Below are 24648 nucleotides of genomic sequence, written 5' to 3' on the forward strand. Positions count from 1 at the left end.
TCTAAACCCGCCCCCTCCTCTCTGTCTCTCAAAGGGACAGACCAAATGGCTAGTGAGCTGTTAAATGTGCAACAACCCCTTGCTTCCCCTGATGCCTCCCTCCTCCACAACACACAGGGCCCATTTACATTCCGACAAATTCTTTAACCTCTGCTCGAAATCCTCCACTCCATCAGAAGATTTATATATGCAGCAGCCAGTCTGACGGTGGCTCCGCATAGCTGGGGTTATGGTAAAGCCTTGGCTTGCCTGTGTCCTGCATGGCCAGCCGGCCAGCCGGGCGTCCCAACTGCGTTACAACGACCATCTGCTCCGCCAAATTCCTATGGTGTTACCCCTGCCGTGGTTTTCACATGTTCACACCCGGACAACGGGTCGATCTGTTCTTATTACCTTATCTTTATTTCTTGGCTCCGAGACCATATATCTCCACGTGAGCCCTAATAATTTAAAGTAATGTATTATCTCAAGTCTGATTGTTTTGTCGGTGCCTTGATCTGCTGATTAAATGATAAATAAAATGCCAAGCAAGTTTCCTTTATCCCACTATTGTTTAATAAAATCACTGTCGTGTCAAGATTCAGATTAGATGCGTTCATTTACCCTGCACCACCTTTCCCCCAATAAATACGACCACTTGCCACATGTACTCTATTCATACTGCTAAATTATAGTTTGAATCACATTAAATGGATAAAGACCAGTCTTGGGTGCTCGAAAGTAAAACATTCTCTGAAAGTGCGCAAAGACGCACCAAATTACGCACACTGGATCCAGGCCAATACACCTCATTTTCACCGCATGCCTGTGTTTTTCCCTTACTTGCTCTTTGGTAGAGGCAGTAAAAAAAGACTTGGTGGTGTGTCACTCGCGTGGCTGTCATTAAGGGACTTTGTGAGGAGAAGGAGGGGGAGGACAGAGAGGAGGAGGAGGAGGAGGAGGGGAGTCATAGAGGGAGTAAAGTTTTTTTTTCTTTGTGCTTTCAGCTGTATGGTAATTGGGCCGGCAGCACCTGCTCTCCCACAATAATACAACACCAGAGATACAGAGAGAGAGAGACAGAGGGAAGGCATGGTTGCACAAACAGTAATCTTACAACATGTTTGATAATGACATATCACAATACCTGCAAAGAATCAGAAGAGATAAAACAGCACAAACTAATACTCGTGCTCAAAGTAAATCTGTGCGTATACTCTGTCTATGCTAATGAGACATCATGGCACTGTCTAATTTCCATATCTGTGTATAACCGCAGAAAAAATGTGGGGAAGAATGCGCACTTGTTGGCATGAGCTCATCTTTGGCTCCAACGTAACTGATGTTAGAATACCGTGAATATTGTCCACCTTTTAGTAAACACAAACAGCTCTAAGCCATTACTGTCTAATGAGCGTCGTGTTTTGTAAAGAGGGAAGGATGAGTATTGATAACAATATAATAAATACAATAATATAGAAATCTGGAGGTGCAAGTGAGTCAGACAAATGTGGGTCTTCTCTGAGTTACTTATAAAACAGTGCTGAGTTATGAAAGGATGGGGAGGGAGGTGCTGATTGGACGGAGCAGTTAAGTGGGTTTGAGTGCCACACTTGTCAATCACCTCATCCTTCACGTTATAACAAACACCCTATCTAAATCATTATGCGTTGGAATTGAAGAACAAGTGAATCGGAGTACACCACACATGAACAGACACACGTCCTGGGAGGATGGGATCTTAATTAACTGCTCTAACTGGAGCTGCTCTCTCCGCATAGCATCACTGTTTGGGTCAGCAACACAACACATACACAGCTGATGCACAGTCATGTGAGAGCTGGAGTCCCATCACTGCATAGGCTTGATGACCCCTGCTTGGGATGTCTAATGTGGCTGCGTGTCCATGGTGCGCTCTCTACACCCCTTGAGCCTGATTGAAAGGCCTTTAACCTTCAGCTTTAACACTATTATCCCTGCCTGCCACCGTCTTTCCAGATACCCGTATGTGTGTTTAGCTGCAGGACGCTGCTCCGAGCCCCTCATTTCATTTAACCAGTTGATTTCAGCCCCCGTGTCAATAGTGTGCAGCGCTCCTATGTGGCGTGGCGTAAAATCCCTCTCTTGAAGCCTTTTATTTACACTCATCCCGACTTTCAGAGGTCCCCGGTGCTCTTTCTCTCCTGCTCTGTATTAGGCCAATATACTATCAGTCATTCATCACCATGACGTGGCACACATTTTCCGATTACGCCAGCAAAGCGTGACTGAAAGGCATGGTGAGATGGAAAGTGACCCCCCCTCCTTCCTTCAGGAGCATCAAGACAGACATTTTACCCCTAACACATAATTTATGCCAGGAGATTCTCCAGCCTAATTGTGTCTTAAGGAAACAGCAGAAAGTAGAAACTCCTCCCCTCTGATCCCTCTTTGTGTGTGCGTGCGTATGCGCGCGCGCTTGTACGCATGAGGTTAAAAAATTGTTTAACTGGAGGTCGATTGTTTAACTGAAGTGCTTTCCTGTTGTCTCCATGTGTGTGTGTGTGTATGGGTAACTGCGCGTGCGAGCGCTTGTCAGAGTGTGTGCGTGCGTGTGTGTGTGTATGTGACCAGGAGCTCTGTGACACGCAGGGGAACAACAAAGGAAGAGGTCTCGCGCCCCGCCGCCCATTCATCCCTTTCTCTCGCGAAGTAATTCCCATTGATTCCTATTGAACGGCGAGTCGCGAGCCCCTTGGGGGAGAATCGTGTGATTTGTGAAGGGTCGCGAGGACAAGACACGCCCCTCCTCGAGCCCTGGCCATCTGCTCACCAAACACCACAACACCAACCAGCCACCAAATGGCTTCCCTATCTCTCCATACAATCTTAATTTCTCTTTCATAACCACTTCTTCTTCTCCTCCTTCTCTTTCCTAACTGTGTCAGTGTGTTCACTCCATGTCTTACTCATTTATTTCTCTCTCTCTCTCTCCTCCCACAGAGGAGTCCGAATCAAACTTGCTCCCAGGGCCAAATCACAGTAGAGGCATGCAACGGTATGAGGTGGCCATATGGCCTGTGCGTGTGTGTGCCCGGGTGAGTGTATGTGCCAAGAAATGGATGGATGGCCGTCGTGGGAACCTCCACATCATCACCATCACACCAGCTACACACACACACACACACACACACATCGTTGCACATAGCATATCAGCCTTTGGTCTGGTCAGTTGTAGGAATCAAAGTTCACAGGGACTCTGATCAGTCAATTTAAGTCTGTAACTCTTTCTATGCTGGTCTCACACAAGCGCAGCAAGGATGCTGGTTTTAATTGAGTGAGGGACTGAGATATTTAATTTGTGTCTGGGCTGAAAGGGCTCACGAATGACTGAACAGAGGCCAAGATTCAATTATACAAATGTTTGAAAATGCAGTCACTGCATCCATCATCAATCATCCATATGTTAAGACAGACAGATAGATAGATAGATAGATAGACAGACAGATAGATAGATAGAGAGATAGACAGATAGATAGATAGATAGATAGATAGAGAGAGAGAGAGAGATGAGTGCTGATCTGATCTTTCTTATAAGATAAAGGATAAAGGGAGAGTCGTGTGTCCAGGACAGTGTCTTGATGGATAAGGCTCCTCCAGCAACCACAACACTGTGATCAGGTCAGAAACTTGAGACTCACCTCACCTCCATCTGCGCCATGAAGACCTGAGGCAGCCCACCTACCATCCCAGTCAGGAATGTAGCGACTTACACCACCTGTTAGCCTCAATGTGTGACGATAATTAGCGCTATGCTTCCACCTTCCTCATCAGTGGGCCATCCGGCAGCTTCTGAGCTCTGTGTGGGTGCACTTTACTTCTTTAGGTGAAAAGGAGGTTTGGTTCGCTTGTTTGATTGTGTATCTGTTTATTTTTGTTTGCACCCGTCATGTGGGATTGGTTTGATTAATTATGTTGTGTAACTGTGAGGATGGCACAATTTCCTGTTGTTAATTATGACTATTACCTCATTGGTTCCCGTTATATTTACTTCTAATAAAATCACAACTTTCTGCAGAGTTCCACTTCTCTGATTCTTTTCCCCTGGCATAAAATAAATGATATTTTGACAAACCCATAGTCTCCCAGGTCTGGCCAGGCCTATCACTAACCTTTAAATGAAGCTGGAAAATATGTTACAGTCTGTATAAAGACGGCTCATGCTTACCTTTTGGCTGTTGGAATATCAGTGTTCCTCCAATTCAGATACATACAAAGATGTTTGTTTGACACCTGCTTCATCCAGTGTGTTTTACATCAAGTAAAACTGAAACAGTCAATAACAGAAAAGAAATTAAACTATTCTGTATTACTAGGATTTTAATTATGTTCTTTTTCTTCAGAGTTTAGGTCACAACAATAAAATTTTGAAGATGAATCAGACTTGTGCTGGTGATAATCTGGCTTTTAAATTCCTACACGACACTAATGTTTTCTTGTGGCCTCACCGTGACATTTAATGTTTGATTTGGATTTCAAGCAAGCAAGCAAACACACAAACAAAACCCCCTGCATTTTGAACAAATCGCACACTCCCAGCTCCCTGAGATCTCTGAGCTGTGCTCCCCCCCCAGGGGTCCTTGGCCTTTAGTTTGAGAAGCAGTGGCCTCCAGCAGCAGGATTAGCCAGGCCAGCTGCCCACAGAGACCCTGGGCTCTGGACGCTGACACCAGGCCTGACCCCGGGGTGGCTACTATCATGGACCCTGAGGAGGATCTGGACAGGAGTTGGTGTGTATATGTGTGTGTGTTGTTCATTCAGTTGGACAACTGTTGAGCCCGTATAGATTTGGGCAGCGGAGTTCTTTGTATGAGTGTGTGCGTGCTTGTATGGTCAATTCTTTCCGGGGGTTAACTGCTGATCCAGTACAAATGGGAGGTGTTGGGGGTGGGGTGGGGATGAGGGCAGTCGTGTGCTCCTGGAACATCTGCCTCTGTTTCTCCTGAGTCAAGCTTTGGTCAGGAGAGGGGAGGGGGAGCAACTCAGAGGGGAGGAGATCCAAGACGAGAAGGAAGAGTCAGTGGAGGAGGAGGAGGAAGTTGAAAAGATCCAACATGAATAGGCAACAGACCAAACACTGAGTGCACAGGATTTTATAAGCCCCTTAGTAGCGCAGTGTTGGTTACTGTGTTACTGTGTGCAGGAGCGTGAATAAATTTCTGTGCACATACAGGTGTATAGAGTATTGTGTGTGCACAATCAGAAAACACTTTGTTATCATATCTTTTACTGAAGATAGCACAATCCTGATCAAATCATGTATGAAGTGGAAACACATATTTTCCATCACTTGCAGTAATACAAAAGTCCTCCAGAGTGCTCATGAAAACACCCTCACTGTCAACATACGATGACGATTTATTTTCTCTCTTGTTCAAACTAATCACTTAATGGGAAATGGCAAAACTTTGTGGTGTACAACCTGTCATGGGTAAATATTTCTTGGTGCTTTCTTGGTGATTTGGGGAAGTAGTGGCACCAATTTAACAGGTCATATGTTTAAGCAACAACTTGAGACATCTCATTTACTCCCCCTTCTCTGTTAGACATCTCAGCAAAAGAAACTTGTTACAGATCAGAAAGCGGAACATTTTCAAACATAGATTTTTACTTTTAGTCAAGTGGGCAAAGAGCAGAATAGATGAAGCAGCTGTTGTTTCAACATCTGTACGCGATAGGAATGCAGATCATTTTAGATTTAAGATGCAACTGTAGCAATTTTATCCATAGATGATTTTGGAAAGCTTAAAACCCTTCCGCACCACATTCTGAATGATATCAAAATTCCTGTGTTGTCTCCACAAGTTCAACGGTCGTAACTCTCCAGAGGGTGATAGAGAATCATGGTAGGCAGATTTACCACACAGCTCCTCCCTCCTTGAAGATCAGTTGTTTGGGAGAGGTGGATTGTCCTTAAAGCCTACAGAGCATGTGGCTGAGGAACGACAGATGCTGACAGCTGGACTGACAGCCAGCATATGCCCCTTTCTTTATTTCTGTTCTGCTCAGACAATAGAGTGGAAAGGACGGGGGTGCTTTGTGCTGAGAAGGTAGACCTAATAGCTTGGGACTCCGGAGAAGAGCCCCCATTCTCCAGAAGAGCAATTAGCCAGTCTCTGATCCTTGCCTGGAGAGGTATTATGGGGAGGACTGAGCCCACAAAACAACAATGGCTGATTCTCATTCATGACTTTAGGATGTTTATTTTTAATTACAGCAGTATCAGTTCCATGTCGATCAACATTAGGTTTTATTTTACCTCTGCACATTAGTAACATTTGTATTAATCACGCAGACAGGTTTTTAATAAACCTATAATACAAGGAGGGCTTGGTGGGCTCCATGCGCCGAGCACGTGGGCTTTGTTTTGCAGCGTGATGACGCCACGCGTGGATCCGGAAGTAATTTGTATTTACGTCAAGTAAGCAGCACGGATGAATGCTGCTCAAGAAGTACGCCCAAATTTAAAAGTAAGCGTTTTCTTTGAGTACTAGGATAGGTAGTATTTATAAATATAAAACATTATTATTATTCTAAGGGTTTGTAAGGACACGAAAACGGTACCGACTCAAAATAAATGAACATAGCAGATAGGAACTAAGCTAACTGTTAGCCATCATGCCAATTCTAACTGAACAGTGGTTTTAATAATCTTGACGAGCTGTCACGTTGTGTTTGTCTTTTTGCTTAGATGATGTAAAATGGAAACGCAATAAATAGTTAAAATACACGGTGTTATGATGTGAAAGTAAAGTACCAATCTATGAAACTTCTATAAATTATCTAAGAGGTTTCCAGTGAATTTGTCTTTCTGTCTTTCTGTTGGTCTTTTTGTTTCTCTTCTGTAGGAATGGGTGTGAAAGGTCTTCAGTATTTTATGGACCGCTGCTGTCCAGAGGCCTGTGTGACAGTCAACCTGAGAGAGATGGCCAGACATCAAGTTGTCAAAAGCCAGCAAGGCTGCACAGCCACAGCTGACACCACCAGTTGAGTTTATTTCAGTGTTTAAATTATGTGACTGCGTTGTGAATGTGGAGATAAAGCATTTAGATGATAGATAACACTATTCATTTTAATTCATGCCTCGTTGGGTTGAGTATTCTGTATATAATTTGTACTTATATTCTGTTATGTAAATGGAGTAGTTTAAAATGTAACAATTTTCTTTAAACCTGCATTTACTATGCATAAGCAGTATATGAATAGAACTATTAAATGGTTTGTAAAACAATATAATGCATTTTAAGTCTTTATTAATGTTGACAACAGTTATAACTTTCCATGTGAAGACATCTTTTTATGACTGCAACTTTGTTTATCATTTTTTTCAATGAAGTTGATTCTGACAGATTCAGAGAGTATCTGTTTGCTATGAGCGAGTTACCTTCGGACCAACTCTCTGTTACATTTGTGTTTCTCTCTCATTCAGGCCCAACACTTGTAGTGGATGGAATGGCCTGTCTGCGCCACTGGCACTCATGCAAGGACTGGGTATGTGGGGGGCAGTGGAAGGAATACATGGATATCCTGAAGACCTGGGTTGAGGCATTTACTTCTGTAGGTATCAGGCTGGTGTTTTTCTTTGATGGAGTTGTGGAAGAGCAGAAGAGGCACGAGTGGGTGAGGAAAGAAACATAACAGATTGCTGTAACTTAACATCTTTTACTGACAGAGTTATTTCTTGTAGCGCTTTAACACACGCTGGTTGGTTTTTCACCTATTGTAGGAGGTGCCTTCTTGTTTCTTACAGTCACATTTTTTACCACAGCTATTGGTTAGCATAGATAATACTCGTATTTGTACCTATTTGTAGACAAATGCAGCATCCAGTTAATTTGCATTTACTTGCACAAATTGCACTTCTCTGTATTTATTGTATACACATACTACAAATGATGCACATTTACTGATATACACTTTATATATTTACTGATATTTGGCAGTTCATTAGGGAGACTAGTAAAGTCGAATGTATTCTAATACATACCTGCAATAAATCTAAGCTTCATGAAAGTTACAGTGTTCAGCTTTTGGTTAAAATAACTGAGAGAGCTGTAATTTAACTGTGTTTTCATTTTAGAGGCTGTAGTTTGTAGTACTATTGAATTGTATTGTGTTGTACTGACACATGTTTCTATTATTTTGACAACCCCATTTTTGCAAAAACTATAAAAATGAATAATTTAGTGTTTAATTCATCACAGTTTAGTCGCACCACAAATTGCATCCTCCTAAATGATCGTGCAGTTGAATTTCTTAATGTTTGAACATTAACTGAATAGTGCAGGACTGTTATATCAGGATACTTTTATTTTCACTGGTGTACCTAATATTTTGGCAAGGGAATGTACATATATATGTATATAGCAACTGTACTTGGTGTCATTCTCGTGCATATAAACGACATCCTTTCTGATCTACAGGTGAAGAGGAGACGCAGAGTGAACGGGGAAGTGTCAAAAGTATTTATCCACATCAAACAACATGGAGAGCAGCCGGGCAGGGAGCTCTTTTGTCTGCCTTCTGGTCTGGCAACATTCACACCCTTTGCTCTCAGGTCAGTGTTTACAAAGCTGAATTTATTGTAGTAGCCATCTTGGACAAAATACATGCAATGTGATCACTAGTTATGTGTTTCAAAAACTATGTTTCATTGGAGGGGTTTTATTATGTTTGCAGGTCGTTGGGTCTGGAAGTATATTGCTCTGTGCGGGAGGCGGACTATGAGATTGCCAGCTACGCTCGTCAGCATGGCTGCATGGGCATTCTGGGACAGGACTCAGACTTCCTCATATACGACAGGTTTGTAATGATAAGTTGTGGAAAATGCTGACAAGCTGTCTGATCTGACCATGTAGTTTTGTGTTATCTCTTAAGTGCCCCCTACTTGTCTGTGGCAAAGCTGCGGATAAACAACCTCACCACAGTCATGTACGACCGACAAAGGCTCTGTCAAACCATTGGACTGACAATTACCCAGCTACCACTGCTGGCCTGTCTCCTAGGTAACGACGTGGTGTCCGAGGGGCATATGCAGCATATCAGGAACGATGCCATAACAACATACAGGTATCTTAAGTGTTTATAGTTTATTTGCTGTAACATATGAATATTGAAGATTAATTTCTAGTCTTAACCTCTTTTACATAAATGCCAGCTGGGTCATGAGCTACATACACCGATCAGCCACAAGATTAAAACCACTTAGAGGAGAAGCAAATAACATTGACCATCGTGTGACCTGGCATTTCCTAGATCCCAAACTGATCAAGTATCTGTGGGATGTACTGGAACAAGCCTGATCCACAGAGGCCCCTCCCCTCAACCCATAGGACCCAAAGGCCCCCACTAACATTCTGTTGCCAGACACCGCAGGACACCCTCAGAAGGCACATGTCCATTCTCTGATGAGTCACAACTGTTTTGGAGGCACAAGTGAGACCTACACAATATTTGTAAGGCGGTCATAATGTTATGCCTGATCGGTGTATATTAATAAAGTTCTCCCTTTCACATTTAAAATTGTGTCAATTATTCTGCTTCATCCTGTAAAGACATTTGACAGTGAGCATAAGTAACGTTCTTTACAATGTTTTTCACAGGAGAAACAACCCTACACCACACTCTGGTGCTCCTCAGGGGCAGGCGGTGCTTGCACTATCCCATCTCGTGAGCTCTTCATGTAGCCGAGAGAATGAAGAAACTGGAGTTGTTCCACTGTGTCTGAATTTGTCTGCTCCTCAAAGAGAGCTCCTGCAAAGGGGAGTTTGCTCCTACCTTTTACCTGGACAGAAAGGTCACGAGCTGGATGACATTTCTGCACCTCAGTCAGTCTTTGAAAAACACATCAGTCCAGATATTTTAAAGGTATATGCATGTGTATTTGCCCTGTAGAATCCCCTGCAGTTTTCAGTGTAACAAATAGGAGAATGGCTCAATATTTTTTTCACTGTGTGGTTTTCCACAGGCATGTAGAGAGAAGCATATAGCAGCAGAGGGTTTCATGGTTTACACTGTTGTGTGTGTGGGGGTCACTGAATGTAGCAACACTCTGGAGGATGAGGACGACCATGAGTTGCTACCTCAGGCCCTCGTCTATAAGCCCTGTAGGCAACGCATCTACGGTCTACTGCTGCTGCTCGGGAAGGACGGTAAGACTCACTCTTCCATGTGACAGAGAGGCTGTGGTATCACCAACCTTTCAGACTGCCCACATTGACATACAACACGCACCTCAGAAGAAATAACAAGGTTGTGGAGTTTGTGCCATGTCTTTTGCAGGCAATGCCATAAAGTCTATTCAAATTGAACAATTTGTGTTTTCAGGCAGCACTGTGGACCTTCCAGCAATCAGGGAATGGTTTGTCTTCCCCGGAAACCCTTTAAAGGAACCTGATATGGTCCACGCTGTTCCAGTCACACTTCCATGTACTGTATCTGCTCATATACGTGTTGTTGCTCTAGATTCAGATACTAGATACTATGAAGTCCATGCACTTTAAGTTTAGAATGAAAAACAACAACAAATTGAGTCTGTCACATGCTGAAATTCATTCTAGGAATGATATTTTCTCTGTTATTTAATCAGTTTTAGATCAACCTCTAATGTTATATTCAAACTGCAAGCAGCAAAAGTTATAGAACAGCTAAGCGGAGCCAGCTACATCGTCAGAGTCGCTGTTGAAGTGTTGCTCTTTGATGTTGTTTTGTCATTATCCATTTAAAAATGAATAGATTAACTACTTCATTGAAGCCTTGAATAAAGTTAACGTCAGCTTAACTTTGATTTGTAGCGTGTCACACCCATCACTCAGCAACGGGTGTCAGTTTGTAGCTTTATATTGCCAACTTTCATTAAAAATGAATTGTAGTCTGTTGCCTTTTCACCTTTAATGTGAACACACTATTTGGCCATTAATTCTCTGGCTGTTGTTATTACATAAAGGACCTGTTTATGCAAAGTCCTGTGGTGTTTTTTTTCTTCTGTCTGAATGTGCAGGTGATCAACCCAGTCTGGACATGTTATGGTTCAACACTCGTCCGGAGGTTTCTGGTCTTCGCCTGACAGCCTTCCTTTCAATATTTGACTGCCTCGAGCTCTCTGAGTTGTACGGAGCAGTTGAAGACTGTCTCCTGGCGGCTGTCTGTCTGGTCATGTACATAGTCCTACAGGTACCGTCAGCTTGCTTGTTTCAAAGTTAGTCCAAATTAAAATCAGTGTTGACAACAGTATTTTTATGAGGGAGTGTAACAAACTTGGATTTGTGCATGTACTCTGATTATTCCAGCGTTGGACTTATTCACTTTTACGTCTCATGATTTATATAAATAAATGAGTCACAAACAACAAATTAAACTTTTAGCTGAAAATGCCATTGAGGGATTTGCTGTGGTTTTCCAGGTGTTTTTATCCAGTTCTACGGCCTTCTCTTGAGTCATGTTGGGTGCTCCGTGAAGACATAACTAGTGATTTGTACTTTGAAAATGATGCTGTCTCCACTGTCATTGATATGTGTTTTGGGGCTTTCATCGGTCAGCCTGCATGTTTGTTCCATAGCCCCCGCCGAATAGATTAATACTTTAAATGAACGGGTATAAAATCTACACCCGCTGATTTATGTAAACAGAAAATGAAAGACAGTATCTATAAACATACGAGTCAGCTTTTGAATTGGGATTTACGTCTATAACGCATACACAACAATTATTCTCCTCCTTTGTTGAAGTGTGATGTGAAGTCAAACATCGCTTGTTGTCGCTCTGTCCTGTGTTGTTTTGTCCTGGCTTGATGGCAGCCATTATCACCCACAGAGAGCCCAGTTTAGCCACAGACGCTGGTCTTTGTAACTCCAGCTCTTACGTCAACAACAGCTCTGATAACCATCCGAAGGATTTAAATATTTCAAGGCACAATTCTTAATTCACGTCAGTGCTTGTGAAAGTGCTTATTCTGATTGCGAAACTATAAACTTCAAATCTGAGCTGTATGTTATCCTACTGTGAAGCCTTGTGATTGATTTTCAAAGGATGCAAAAGCAGCAGAGATTTGTGCTTTTGGTTTGGACGTCATCTGATTGAGCTTTAACACAACAGAGCTCTCTGGTTCACATCACCTGGATAAAGTTGTATGCGTCATGTGATGGAAGTAAAACAAAAATTATACTGCAGTGTTATTTATCAACTTGGCTGATAACTTGGCTGGTAACAATGGTTCCTTTGTGCCTCCCTAGTAAAGTTAAATGATTGATGAGTCAAATTATCTTTGTTTGTCATATTATATGAGATACATAAACTGGTAATGATTGAGTGTCTTTTTGATGAGGCCTGTGAACCACGGCATATGTTATCTCATAGGGAAACTTTGACTCGGAGCAATATGCTCTTATAACTTTGTCCAAGTGAAAATGGATCTTAAAAGTAAACTAAAATCTCATTAAAATGGATGCAGAAGTGCAAGAATCTTATATTTTTTTGTTGACTACTATAACCGTGATGCATCTCAACCACCCAAGTCCAGCCAAAGGATTTGGTTCTGTTATTTTAGTAGCAACTTCGTGTTTTCACCCTTTCGCATAATTTTACCATCTCAAACAGGCTTAACCTGTTTAACTCAGAAAGATCGACAGTCAAAGAGACATTCACGTCCAGTGATTTAAATGGATGAAGGACCAACAGACAGACAGGACAGTAGGTTGTTAGATGGACCGTTAGAATAGCGGATCATTAAGGACGAGCAGACAGCCCGACAAACAATAGTAGCTGTTGTCTGAACACTGCTGCATTCACATTCCCTTTTCATTCTTCTATTTAAATAACTCCTGGGTTTGTTTGTTTTGTACACACAACTGGGCAGCCTTGTTTCTGTGTCAGCATTGTTTCTTTCTCTGTTGCGTTGTTGCACAGTGAGCAGACCAAACAAACTGACCAACACAGAAGACACACTGGGATGTGATTGAATTGGCTAACCATATATTTTTGTCTTTGTGTGTGTGTGTGTTTGTTTATGTGTGTGTTTTCAGGTACAAACGTTGTCTCTTGAGGATGTGGATGCTTACCTGAGCCAGGCTGTGTGTCTGAGACTAAAATCTCCTCGGGAGCTGCAACAGATTGAGGTCTGTCACAACTACAAACGCACACACACACACGAGTTATAAAAATAGCCTGTTGTTTTGAGCTTTTAGCGATTTCTTTAAAGAAAATCTGATTCACTCTTCGTTTTTGTCATGATAAAGCCAAATATTTTAGTGTTTCCTGCTGCAAGAAGACAGCGTTCGCTGACGTTTACAGCAAACAAAGACCTTGTGCGGTAAACACAGCTCTGAAAATGTTTCCATTAATAGAACTTGAAGAGAGAAAACACAAATAAGACTCTGATTTCTGGTCTTTCCAAGAAAACAACACAAAACAACTAAAAAGACAAAAGAGAGTGTTTATTTGTATAGATCTTTTAAAAGAGAAGTCAACATGTTAAAAACACATGTTTTTGAAGTTAAATCTGTTTTTAGTTAATGCCCAAATAATATTTTAATGATTTCTGGTGTCATTTTTCAGGCTACTAAAAATTAAACTATCTACAGAAGTTTGTGGAACTTCAGCGGAATTTGTGCTCAGTCATAAGATGAGCTACAGTGGTTCATTTTTAGATCACCACTGCAGGCATTACTTAAAAAATAATGATCAGTTGAAGTCCTAATCAGAACAGTGGCTGAAGTCCACAAGACAGCAGTGATACTGCCATGTTCTCACAGTATTCACTAAAGTTTCATGTGACTTGTAGTTCTCACAGCGTATACGAGCATCACCAAGTCAGCTGTGCTTTTCTATTCTCTGGGAAAATGGCCGTTGTGTTTGCTGCCTTTTTGTAGCCCCATTTATTTTTACTGCTTAATTACCATACTTATGTCTAGTAATTTGTATTTTTGCTGCTTGACTGTTTTCTACACAATAATTAGGGCTGGGCGTTGATTTGAATATGCTGTCTGGGAGAGGTTCAGAGCTGCAGGAGGGGCTTTAACTGAGTGACTAGTGTAAGGATTAGGCACACACACAAACTGCACACACACACACGTACAGTGTATACACTTAGATGTGGTAGGACAAATGTTCACTCATTGATTGTGTGCACAATCTTCACATCTGTGTGTTTGAGCGCAGTTGAAGAGTCTCACTGCGGCAAAAACGCATCACTGTGTAAATCGTCTTCTGTATTTCATTAACAACGAAACCACATAAAACAAAGATGTTGTTTATTGAATTGTTCATTTATTAGAGAGAAGTGTGTGTTCGACTGAGTGAAAATGAGTCATACGATTTGTGTGTGTGTGTTTAGGGGAAAGGGGTTGTGGGTAGGTTGCCTTGGTTTTGTTGCAACATTCCTCCCCATGGGACTGTGATTTTGGCGTGTGTGTGTGTGTGTGTGTGTGTGTGACAGGGAGAGTATGCTGGCGACAGTCGCCTGTCTGTCCTGGCTGACGCTCACCACATGGAGCTATTTACACCACGCACACTCCGCCCCACTGGACACACACACACACACACTCATGCGCACACTTTTCTGTCTTTGTCCCTCTCCTTTTGTGCACTCTCATGTTCTTCGACTTTTTACACTCGGCCACTTTCCCTTTTTCCCTCTCTCTCTTCATGTCACTCCCTATCTCTCGTGCCTCTTTTTTTTTCTTTGTGTCAGTGTGTTTGTGTGCGCCTTCGAGCTTTTGTGTCTCTGTCCAGTGTTACATTGTTTTCAGAAGGTGAAGCTGTGTTTGACTGAAGCAGGTGGCAGGCAGGGCTGAGTGTGTGTACACGTAATCACTGTTATCAGCGCTATCTCCAGAGGACAGGTGAGAGCAGATAGACAAGAGAACATCTGCCTGCTGTCAGAGACTGCTGCTGTTGGAGTCAGCTTGATCTTCTCTATGTCCTCCTCCAGTTTCTTCTTTCTTTTTCTTTCAGTAGCATATAGCATCTGTAAGCTATGTTTGTTTAATGTCATGAATATAGCGTAGATTAAAGGCTGTCAGTGTTGTCATTCTTACGATGACAACAAACAATTAGAATAAGAACACAGTCAGAACGAAATTGGGCGTTAATATGTCTGAATAATAATCATGTAAGCACCTCAATCAGAGCAGCTGGCAGGACACTGGTGGCGAAACCCTTCACTAATCTACGGAATAGGAACATATTGGTACCTAATAACCGTGTAAATGCTTTATCTAATCGCTTCTCTCAGGTTGGAATAAACACATTCTTTCTGCACATGTTTGCCGCACACATGGTAAAGATCAGGTGACGTGACGAGTTTGCAGGATGAACAAGAACATGGTGGTAGCAAAACAACAGGACGTGTTAAGAAAGAGGAGAGTCGACGTTTTTACTTTGGTTCCACCGTGGTTAATTTTTTTTTTTAATGAATTTTTTTATTGAATTAATTCAGTGTTGTCAATGAAGTTGGTAAAACAAAATTCTTCTGGCAGACCACGGTACATGTCAAAAAAGTTAGATTCAGGTTGATGTTTTGGGGCAGGGAAATGCATAAATCTTATCAGATGATTTTATTTAGCATCTATGTAAACAGTTATTAAGATCAGATACAAAGTAGATTTTTTTTGTCCTCCCATTTCTTTTTTAGTTTCATAATTCATAATGTCCTCAGGCATGTGATACTGTGCAAAAAATAGACAACATGATGTCTTACTTACTACTTACTTACTTAATAATGAGCCAAAGAAAGCCAAGACATGAACCATTACGTGTAGTCATCCCAACATTTGAGGCCACAAATAGAAAGATAAATGAACAGATACCTCTCTGTCAACTGACAGGGAGCGGGAGATAACAGAGTAAAGTAACAGTGAAGTGGGTGGTCTGAAGATATTTAATTGATTTACAGTATGTGTCAGGACCAAGCAGGTATGGTTGGGAAACAAGTATGAGAGAATTTATGGGGACACTACACATATTGAAGAAGCAAATGGTTCTTTACAACTAGACTGATTTGAAAACACAACAGTAAAAAATGTATGAATTATAGTCATACACACTAATGCTACAGCAAATCTGCTAAGAGTGACCATTTATGCCATTATTTAACAAGAAATAAATAAAATAAAAAATAGAGAAATAAAAACAAAAATCTATGCACAATATTTACAAGAATTATAAGATATGTTAATATTGAAATAGGTGAATATTAAAAATGAAATACCAATGAAATGTAAAGAATTTACAACCAACAACCAAACAACCATGTGCTAATGAGCAAAAACAAAAGATTTCCTGTAGCGTTCTTCTGGAGAAGGTGCTCCGTTGTCTGTCTATTGTGTGGTGGAGAGGATGGTCAGGGTTATCCATGAACAGTTTGTTCAGAGTCCTCCTCTTCACCACTGATTCAGAAGTTTCCTCTCTGCAGCCAGTGACAGAGCCAGCCTTCCTGATCAGTTTGTTCAGTCTGTTGGCGTCACTGGCTGCAATGCTGTTCCCCCAGCAGACCACAGCAGAGAAAAGGGTGCTGGCCACAACAGACTGGTAGAAAATCTCCAGTATCTTGCTGCACACATTGAAGGACCTCAGCTTCCTTGGGAAATAGAGTCTGCTGCAGCCCTTCTTGTACACAGCTGTACTGTTGGCCCTCCAGTTCAGTCTGTTGTCGATGGTCACTCCCAGGTATTTGTAATCCTCCACCACCTCCACATCCCCTACCAAGGATGCTGAGGGGCAGGGGAGCTGTTCCCTTCCTCCTGAAGTCAATCACCATCTCTTTGGTCTTGTCCACATGAAGCAGAAGGTGATTCCTTCCAGCCCACCCCACAAATCTGTCCACCAGCCCTTAATGCTCCTCCTCGATTTTAATGTCTTCATGGACAGTGGAGTGACCGGCTGTGAGGAATACTGTTGAAGTTTGTGCAACTTTGAGCTATTTCCACATGCGGTGAAGTCAAGTGTGACCTGCTTGATGCAATGTTGCAGATGTGTCATCTATCTCCAAGTATGGTGACAAAAGAGAACACAAGACATGAAAAAACCTAACGATACAGAAGTTACAACATCCAAACATAAAACCAGATTTCTTTCTTCATTCTCAGCTGCCTTTCTTCTCCAGTCGTGCGGTGCAGCTGGGATCCCTCTATGTCCGAGGACTGAGCCACCTGCTGGGTGCTAACTGTGCCAGTGGCTGCCCGCTGCCCAACGCTGCCCTGATGCCTTGGCACAGCTTCGATGGACGGTTGTTCCAGTCAAAATACCTGCTGGCACACAGCGGCGCAGAGAAAGCTGAGCTGCTGGACAGCGATGTGAGTGGAGACAAGTCAACAAAAAGGGGAATGTGTGTGCTTGGTTTTAGGAGAGAGAAAAAAAGTGACTACCATTGCTACTACTTGGATGTTGTTTTCATTTTTCGCCATGTATGACCACTGTAATTTTTGTCTCTTTACTCATGTGTTAAATGGATATGTGTGTAATCTATAGTGTGTTAACGTCTGTCTCTGTTCGCAGTTGTCCTGCCTGTCTCTGTTTCTGCAGCTGAGGGATAAACTCCTAGAGACCTGCAGAAAGAGAGGCAGAGACCTGCAGTCCAGACCTAACCCACCACAGCAACGTTTTAAAAACCCGCCAGCAGCCAGGTATAGAGGCAGACACACAGGTGAGACATCCAACACACATACTGACCATCTTCATGTCACTTCAGGTGGCTGCTTTTATCAGATCTTCACAGTAAAAGTGAACAGTGTCATTTTACTTTATCACCAGCTCATGTGAAAGCACTTCTGCTGTTTGTCACCTTTAAGTCACTGTGAAGAAAGCTTTCTCTTAAAACATGTTGCTGTTTAACTGAAATCAAAATCATACATAAACAAGGTCACAATGTATTTTTTTTCCCACATTTTCATCTTTTGAAACCACAGAAACACAGCTATTCTGATTATTAACTTTTGATTTGTTTTTACCATAATGTTTATAAAGTGATCCCTTCATTTTCTTACTCCTCCTTAACATTTCCCTAGGGAAGGTTGGCTCTGTCGTCTTTGTGTTGTACAGTTTTGCTGCAATTTAGAAAAAAAGTTTAGATTTTGAGAGCATCTTGCTTCGAGGGTCTTTTGCAACTCTGTGGTTAAGAAACATACCATATAGCCACACAGTCCTCGGTGCAATGCTGGGGACCTTTTTCCTGCAGTCAGTGTCTACTGTGTAAACTAAAGAGGAAAAACAAAGCCCCAAAAAGGAGATGCCATGATATCTAATTTCTTTTTAAAGCATCACTTATTTAATTTCTACATTCTGAGCTGAAAGCAGAGAGAACTAAGAGGCGTTCAGTGAGCCGAGCGATAGACACCCACTGCTCACATGACAAACTGATGATGCTGTAACCCTCCTGGAGCCAAACAGAGAGGCATCATTTTAATCTGACAGTTGATCTGTGGTTGTAGTTCTCTGGGCCCCTCACAGAACCACATTACCCAGAGGGCCGTGCAGTAACGAGCTCCATGTGTGCTGCGGCCTTAACGCATACCGCCTGGTGTGCACACACACACACATGCACGCTTGGATCGGAGACTTGCTTTGTCAGTGCACTAGTAATAGTAGGTTTCTGTTTATAGGCTGGGAGAGCTCTATTTTAAGACACACAACAAGACTAACTGATTACAGACTCCTCTCGTCTGTCTCTCCCCTCTTTCTGCTCCCCTTCCCCTCAGTTGTTCCCCTCTCCTTCACTCTTTGTCCTTTTATTTTTCTATCGTTCTCCTGTCTGTTTCTTCTCTAATCTCTCATTGGAGTTCTCTTTCTTGTGCTTGTGAATGTTTAACACGCACAAAAAACCCTTCCCGCTTGTTATATACAAATCTTGTACATGTTTACATTCTTACGCGTGTACTAGTCTGTTTTGTTAATGTGTATATGATGTTCTTCACTGTAGTGTAGCTCTGTCTTGGTACAAGACTGGTGTTGCTCAGTGGTTGATCACAGAAGACGACTCAGCAGTAGCTTATGAAACGTGAACCCGTAGTTTTCTATTCAGCCCTGTGACTTATAAACCTTTTGCGACCCTTTCTCTGCGTGCCATGTTGGAGCGGATTCTCAGATTTGCGCCGAACTGTCTGCTTTTTGCCCAAGTCAACCCTCATGAGGATGTTTCTGGTTTTATAGATGGAAGGCTATACACTCTTTATACCTCAGTGTTTCATTTCTGCCAGACGCAGACACCGATCATTACTACAGAACTGTGGGGAAATGAAGAGTGTGTCTGTGTGAGTGAGGGAGTGAGTGTGTGTGTGCGTGAGAGCAGTGGTGGCGCTATGTGGTATCGTTGAGGACCCGGTTTGGTTTTTGTTTGGAATCGGGCCTGATGTTTAGTCTCCTCAGCAAATATCTCCTCTGCCCGCCCGCCTGCCCTCGCAATTACGCTCCAACAGTGAATCCAATATAGCTGCTCTCCCACATCTCTTCAGTTTATTTCTGTCCAAAAGAACAAAAAGTAAATGAAAACAACCTCATTTTCAGATGGGCTCACATTAGCTGTGGAGTACTTATCTTATTCTGGTAGAGAGTAGTGCTCTCTTCCAATCTTCCTCTGATAATCGTAACTTTCATCAGTCTTGTCAAAATAACATGTTTCTCTCTCTGATCTTATTTGTCTCCCCCTTTTGGTTTTTACCCTGAAACTCAAACTTTTCCAAAAGTCATAACAACAACAGAAATAGACCTTTAAAACGTTTTGGTGCTTGTGGCTTGACTGACACATTGTTCACTTACGCATGGCATGCTCACATGTGCTTTTTTTCTGCACTTTCACTCAGTGGATGGACGTTAGGATTGTGTCCTGATTTAGTGTAGCAGGCTACACTAAGCGCCCTTTTAGTTAAGTCTAAAGTAGGATTTGAAGTTGTATTTTGAGCACTTTGTAATTGGCTTAAAAAATCTGCCACATCTGTCAAAGTTCCTGAAGTTTAAAAGCATGTCCCGAGCTTTTCTGATGCTAGAATAGATTTTAATGGCAGCTAAATTGACACGTGGAAACATTCAACTTTTCTGTGCTTATCAACCTTATCACAAGTAGCAGAGCAAAGGCTATTGACTACCGTAAATACAGAAGAAATCTGTTCTGTTTAAGTTGTTGTTTTTTTTTAGATGACAGGAGATCTTAAACGCGTGGGTTCATGAAATTTCTTTCTCCGAATATTTCAGCTTTCGACGCAGGCGTTTGTCTGACTTCATGTGTGTGGGTCCTCTGTGATATGACGTTTCTGGTTTTTCTTTTTCTTTTTTGTGGGTAGCCTTGAAATAATTGTGGACAGACTTTAAAGTCAAGCTGAATGTGTGTGTCTGTATTTGAGAATGAGAGAGGAGAACATTTGTTCATTCTTTATACACACAGAAATGCATTAATGTTTACTGAGATTAGTTCATTCACAAGTTTATTATTAATCTAATAATACTGTAATACTAATAAAACTAATTATTACTAGTCCAGCTCAATACTCTTATAAAACAGTGAGTGCTAATACATCTACAGACACACTAAAATCTTACAGACAGGCATACACTGCATATACAAAGTAAGAAACAACACTAGAGAAAGTAAAACAAAGGGATTATTAAATGACTCTGAAGCTGTCAAGAGTTTTGTAGCATCTGTCAGTTTGTTTGGATTTGTAGTCTCTCATCAGCTTTGTTAAAGCAGTCTTTTAGCAGTCATGTTTATTCCTAGTTATTTGTTCCAGCAAATAATTTGAGCTGCATTATTAATAAAGAGTATACAATACATGTTCCTTACTTGTTTAGCAGGCACTGACGTTACAGGAGGCCTGACTCTAAATTAACGCTAATATTCTTCTCTTGTTTTCTGGATTTGTAACAAGCTGACCGCATGAACAGAAAAGGTGATAATAAGGCCGATCATACAGCTGATCCTGCTGCCTTTAAGTGACCAAAAATAAGGAGACACAGGTTCATGACTAAATGAGCCACTCAGATGCTTCAACAGGATTAGGTGGATGCTGTTTAGTCAGTTTGCTGCACCAAAAATAGCTGACGTTACATTACTTTTATTAGGGTCCTGTGCACTTCAAATCAGTGAGATGACCACAGATAACTCAACTAAAATAAAATAAAATTAGCCTTAGCTTTGTTTCTCACCCTCAGGGGGGTCTCCGGATGGTGGTGAGGCCTGGAGGGGAAGAGGAGAGACAGCATGGAGGAGAGGCCATCAACATGAACGGGGATGGAGGGAGAGAGGGGACGACAGAAGAGACCATGGTGAATATGAAGACAGAGAGAGACCGTGGGGGAGAGGAGGACACAGAGGAAGAGGTCAACATTTTCATTCATCTCATCCTAACTTCCGTGATGGAGGACCACAGAACATGAGCCAGTCCAGAGGTCGATCGTACAACAGAGGTAGAGGCCAACAGACTCCAAGGTAGCACCACTGATATAAAAACATCTGGAGAGTTTCTTCTTCTTCTTCTCTAAGTTCTCCTCTCCTGGAAGGCCACAACGTCCTGCTCCAGGAATATAACTCGACCTGAACAGCAAGGAGAGGAGTCGAGGATTAGATGGGAGGATTTAAGGAGTTAAGAGGATGGGAAAGATGAGATGAAAGGAGAGAAAGAATCAAATTTCTCTGAACAAACTGATTAGTGAATGACCCATCAGGAATGTTTGCCCAAAGGATGGAGTAGGTAGAGAAATGAGGATTAAGAGGAGGCAGAATTAAGAGTTTAAGAATACATCATTTGATTTGCAGTTTAGCCTGAATTTGTCTGTCCTCACATCTTAAAATAATCCAGTGGTGATACTTTTGAAGTCAGTCAACAGCCTCTGCTTTATCTCGGGACAGTAAATGAACAGTATGAAGGAGAAGTCATCAAATAAACACAAAGTGAGCCACTACGCACTTCAACTGAGAAGTGGATCAGTGGTTAATCCTAAAACCTGTTGCCCTCTTATCTTTGACAGTGAAAAGGTCTTAAAGGCTGTGTGTAATCAGGTATAATCCTTTTAAAGGAATGGGGTTAACTAGAGAAACTGTAACGCTGGTATTAAATATCAAATGAAATGGGACATCTGTGCCACAGATTTATACAGACACTAGGGTTGCTGTCTGTTTAAACACAAAAGCCTGTTAGTTGTCTGTAAAATAAACTGATGAAGATACATATATGTTTTAGATGACCTTTTTTTAAAACAGTCTTCATAGACTGCACTAACCCTGTTCCTAAAAGCTTCATGATGCAAAATGATTTAATCATATTTCTATTATTAACCATTTCTGCATTTCTTTCAAAATGCATACTTTCCACTTTTGATGTAACTTTCATCTTAAATGTATTGAGTCAATAAGCATGAATCTGTTATTTGCTGCTGTAAGAACAAAACAAAACCAGATGCCAAAATTTGACCCCCAAAACACATCTGAAGCATCACTGCATTGTTGTGAAACTAACAAGATATCACTTGGAACAAGTATGCGGGAGTTAAATTGCTGTGGCGTCTGTGTGTTTGTTGGGTTGATGAGGAATGTATAGCCTGTATAGTCAGGCTGACTGTCTTCCTGTAGCCGAACGAACATCATAAAACCATGATAGGAAGAGGATGCAGCAAAAGTTCAACAGCCTGTGTGTGTGTGTTTGTGTGTGCTCCTATAAGCAGAGTCGAAAAGAAAAGATTGGAGAGGGATTTACTTAATAGCAGAAATCAGATTGTTGAGTAATTATATAGAGTTGGACAAACCATCCGTTACATCACACAAAGGTTTCCCCAAGATCGGATTTGAAGCTCAGTGTGGTGGCTTTGGTCGTCGCCATCTTGGCTGTGTGACTGATTCAAAAAATGGTCAGAGAAGTTGGCGTATGCATGGAGCTGAGGTGGCAACTCAGAGAGAGACGGGTAGCAATCTGAGATGCCACCGATTGGTCATTTATAGCAGCCATGCCCTAAATTGTGCCAAACTTTAATCATTTTAACAGGTGAGTTGTAATTGTGACTTACAAAATTGTGCAGATGTCATGAATTTTTGGCACCAGGTTGTAAATATGTTTATTTTGTCTGTAAAGTGGGACATTTTTAACATGGCGGTCTGTGGGGATTGACTCGCTTTTGGAGTCACCCTCATTTGAGGAACTGCAGTTTTTGGCTCTTCCGTATTCACTCCAGTTTGCAGTCGTGGAGGTCGCTCCTTTGGCGTAACAGCGCTGATCTACAACAGTTGATTCGATGGGGTTTTTATTCAAGGCACCAAAGACTGTTACTTATCATGTGACCCTGTGGTGGACGTGGATGTAAAAAGAGACGATATCTAACAATTAGCTAGCAATGTAACAGTATTTTGATTCACTGTCAGATGTTTTAAGCTTTCAAGGTAGAATTACTTATAATATGAAATATGTGCTGACATGCGGTTTTAAAGGTTTATCATGATTGATGTGACATGTGAAATGCTATATATTATATAAGGATTCGGGATACGTATGTAATTTTGTTAAACAGCAGACACATGACATGACATTACTGTACTGAAGAGATTGTTTCGTTCACTGTTTGTTTATAGATATTAAAACACATGTTTGTGGTCATACATTTCTGTAAGATAATGACGTCTTGTTTAATGTGGGAAGAAGAAATGTTACAGAAACATGACTCGAGGGCCACTCCAAGCATGATTTTGGCATGAAGCATCATTCATTTGTGGAGTCCTATTTCTTGAGGGCCTCTGTTAAAGATAAACATTTGATATATATATGAGTTTTAATGGAGCTGGGGGCCAGCAGGGTATTGAGCATCTCAATTACTGATTGACATATAAAACCTCTTTTTTTGTAACCACAGTGTCCACTCCCTGCCTTTATTCTCAGGCCAGTGGCAGCAGAAGAAACAAAAGCATGTGGGTGTTTTGGGGTTAGTAGCCGTGGTGAGTGGAGTGGGTGTGGGTGTGTGTGAGGCACAAGGGTGGGGCCCGCAACACACATACATGACAGGAGTCCGGTTGCCCCTTCTAGATAATAACAATAACAGGAGGAGGGATGTTTTCTGTGGTGAAGAGGAAACGAGGGATGCAAGGTTACACAGAAAAGAAGAGGGGATGAAAAGAGAATGGAGAAGTTTAAAGGAGAAGTAAACAGTGAGAGAGATGAAGAGTGAAGGAAACCCACTAATGGGTATTGGACGTGGAAGACTAAGAATAGAGAAGGCGACAGAAAACAGGAGGAGGCGAGGAAAAGGAAGACAGAAGAGTTCAGAACACATGCAGAGCTGCTAGTCTTGCTTCAACCAGAGGAAACCCTGTTGGCTGCACGACAGATCAGCTTCCTGTATATATATGTGTGTGTGTGTGTGTGTGTGTGGTGGATGTCTGGGCGTGGTCCCTCCAGCAGCAGGGAGACAAACAGTCAAACCCCCTTTTTTGTGGCCTCCTCCCTGAGATTGGCTCAGGCCTCTTTCCTCTCTGGTGGCGGTCAGTCAACAGGCTGTCGGCTGTGTTTGTGTCACACGCTCTGTCTTATCTAAACTTTCTGAGGCTTTCTTCTCGTTAAGGCCATCTAACCAGCCGCCCATTTGTGTAACCCAGCCGGGTCGACGGGGGCTTTGAGTTTAACCCTCATGGTATCCAGCGGTGGCCGCCGTGGGGGCTGATCCCAA

General features: G+C 42.0%; 1 protein-coding gene across 1 annotated transcript; it reads left to right on the forward strand.

The window, feature by feature from the left end:
• The first annotated feature begins 5767 nt into the window (after positions 1-5767).
• On the forward strand, positions 5768-23795 carry fam120b (family with sequence similarity 120 member B). The gene is made up of 14 exons (XM_084541041.1): positions 5768-6488; positions 6867-7004; positions 7448-7638; positions 8442-8575; positions 8698-8820; positions 8896-9087; positions 9621-9885; positions 9986-10169; positions 10345-10446; positions 11018-11190; positions 13038-13130; positions 17100-17306; positions 17509-17656; positions 21154-23795. Exons 2-14 carry the CDS (start codon positions 6869-6871, stop codon positions 21432-21434), a joined length of 2229 nt encoding a protein of 742 aa, XP_084397167.1. The 5' UTR covers positions 5768-6488; positions 6867-6868; the 3' UTR covers positions 21435-23795.
• Positions 23796-24648: the final 853 nt, after the last annotated feature.

Source organism: Chelon labrosus (genome assembly GCF_963514085.1).
Source record: "Chelon labrosus genome assembly, chromosome: 3".
Taxonomy (NCBI): Eukaryota; Metazoa; Chordata; class Actinopteri; order Mugiliformes; family Mugilidae; genus Chelon; species Chelon labrosus.

Coding starts and splice junctions, on each gene's coding strand:
- fam120b (XM_084541041.1), top strand. CDS start 6,869: ATGGGTGTGAAAGGTCTTCAGTATTTTATGGACCGCTGCTGTCCAGAG. Junction 7,639..8,441: donor AGCAGAAGAGGCACGAGTGG/GTGAGGAAAGAA, acceptor TCTGATCTACAG/GTGAAGAGGAGACGCAGAGT. Junction 13,131..17,099: donor GGGAGCTGCAACAGATTGAG/GTCTGTCACAAC, acceptor CTTCATTCTCAG/CTGCCTTTCTTCTCCAGTCG.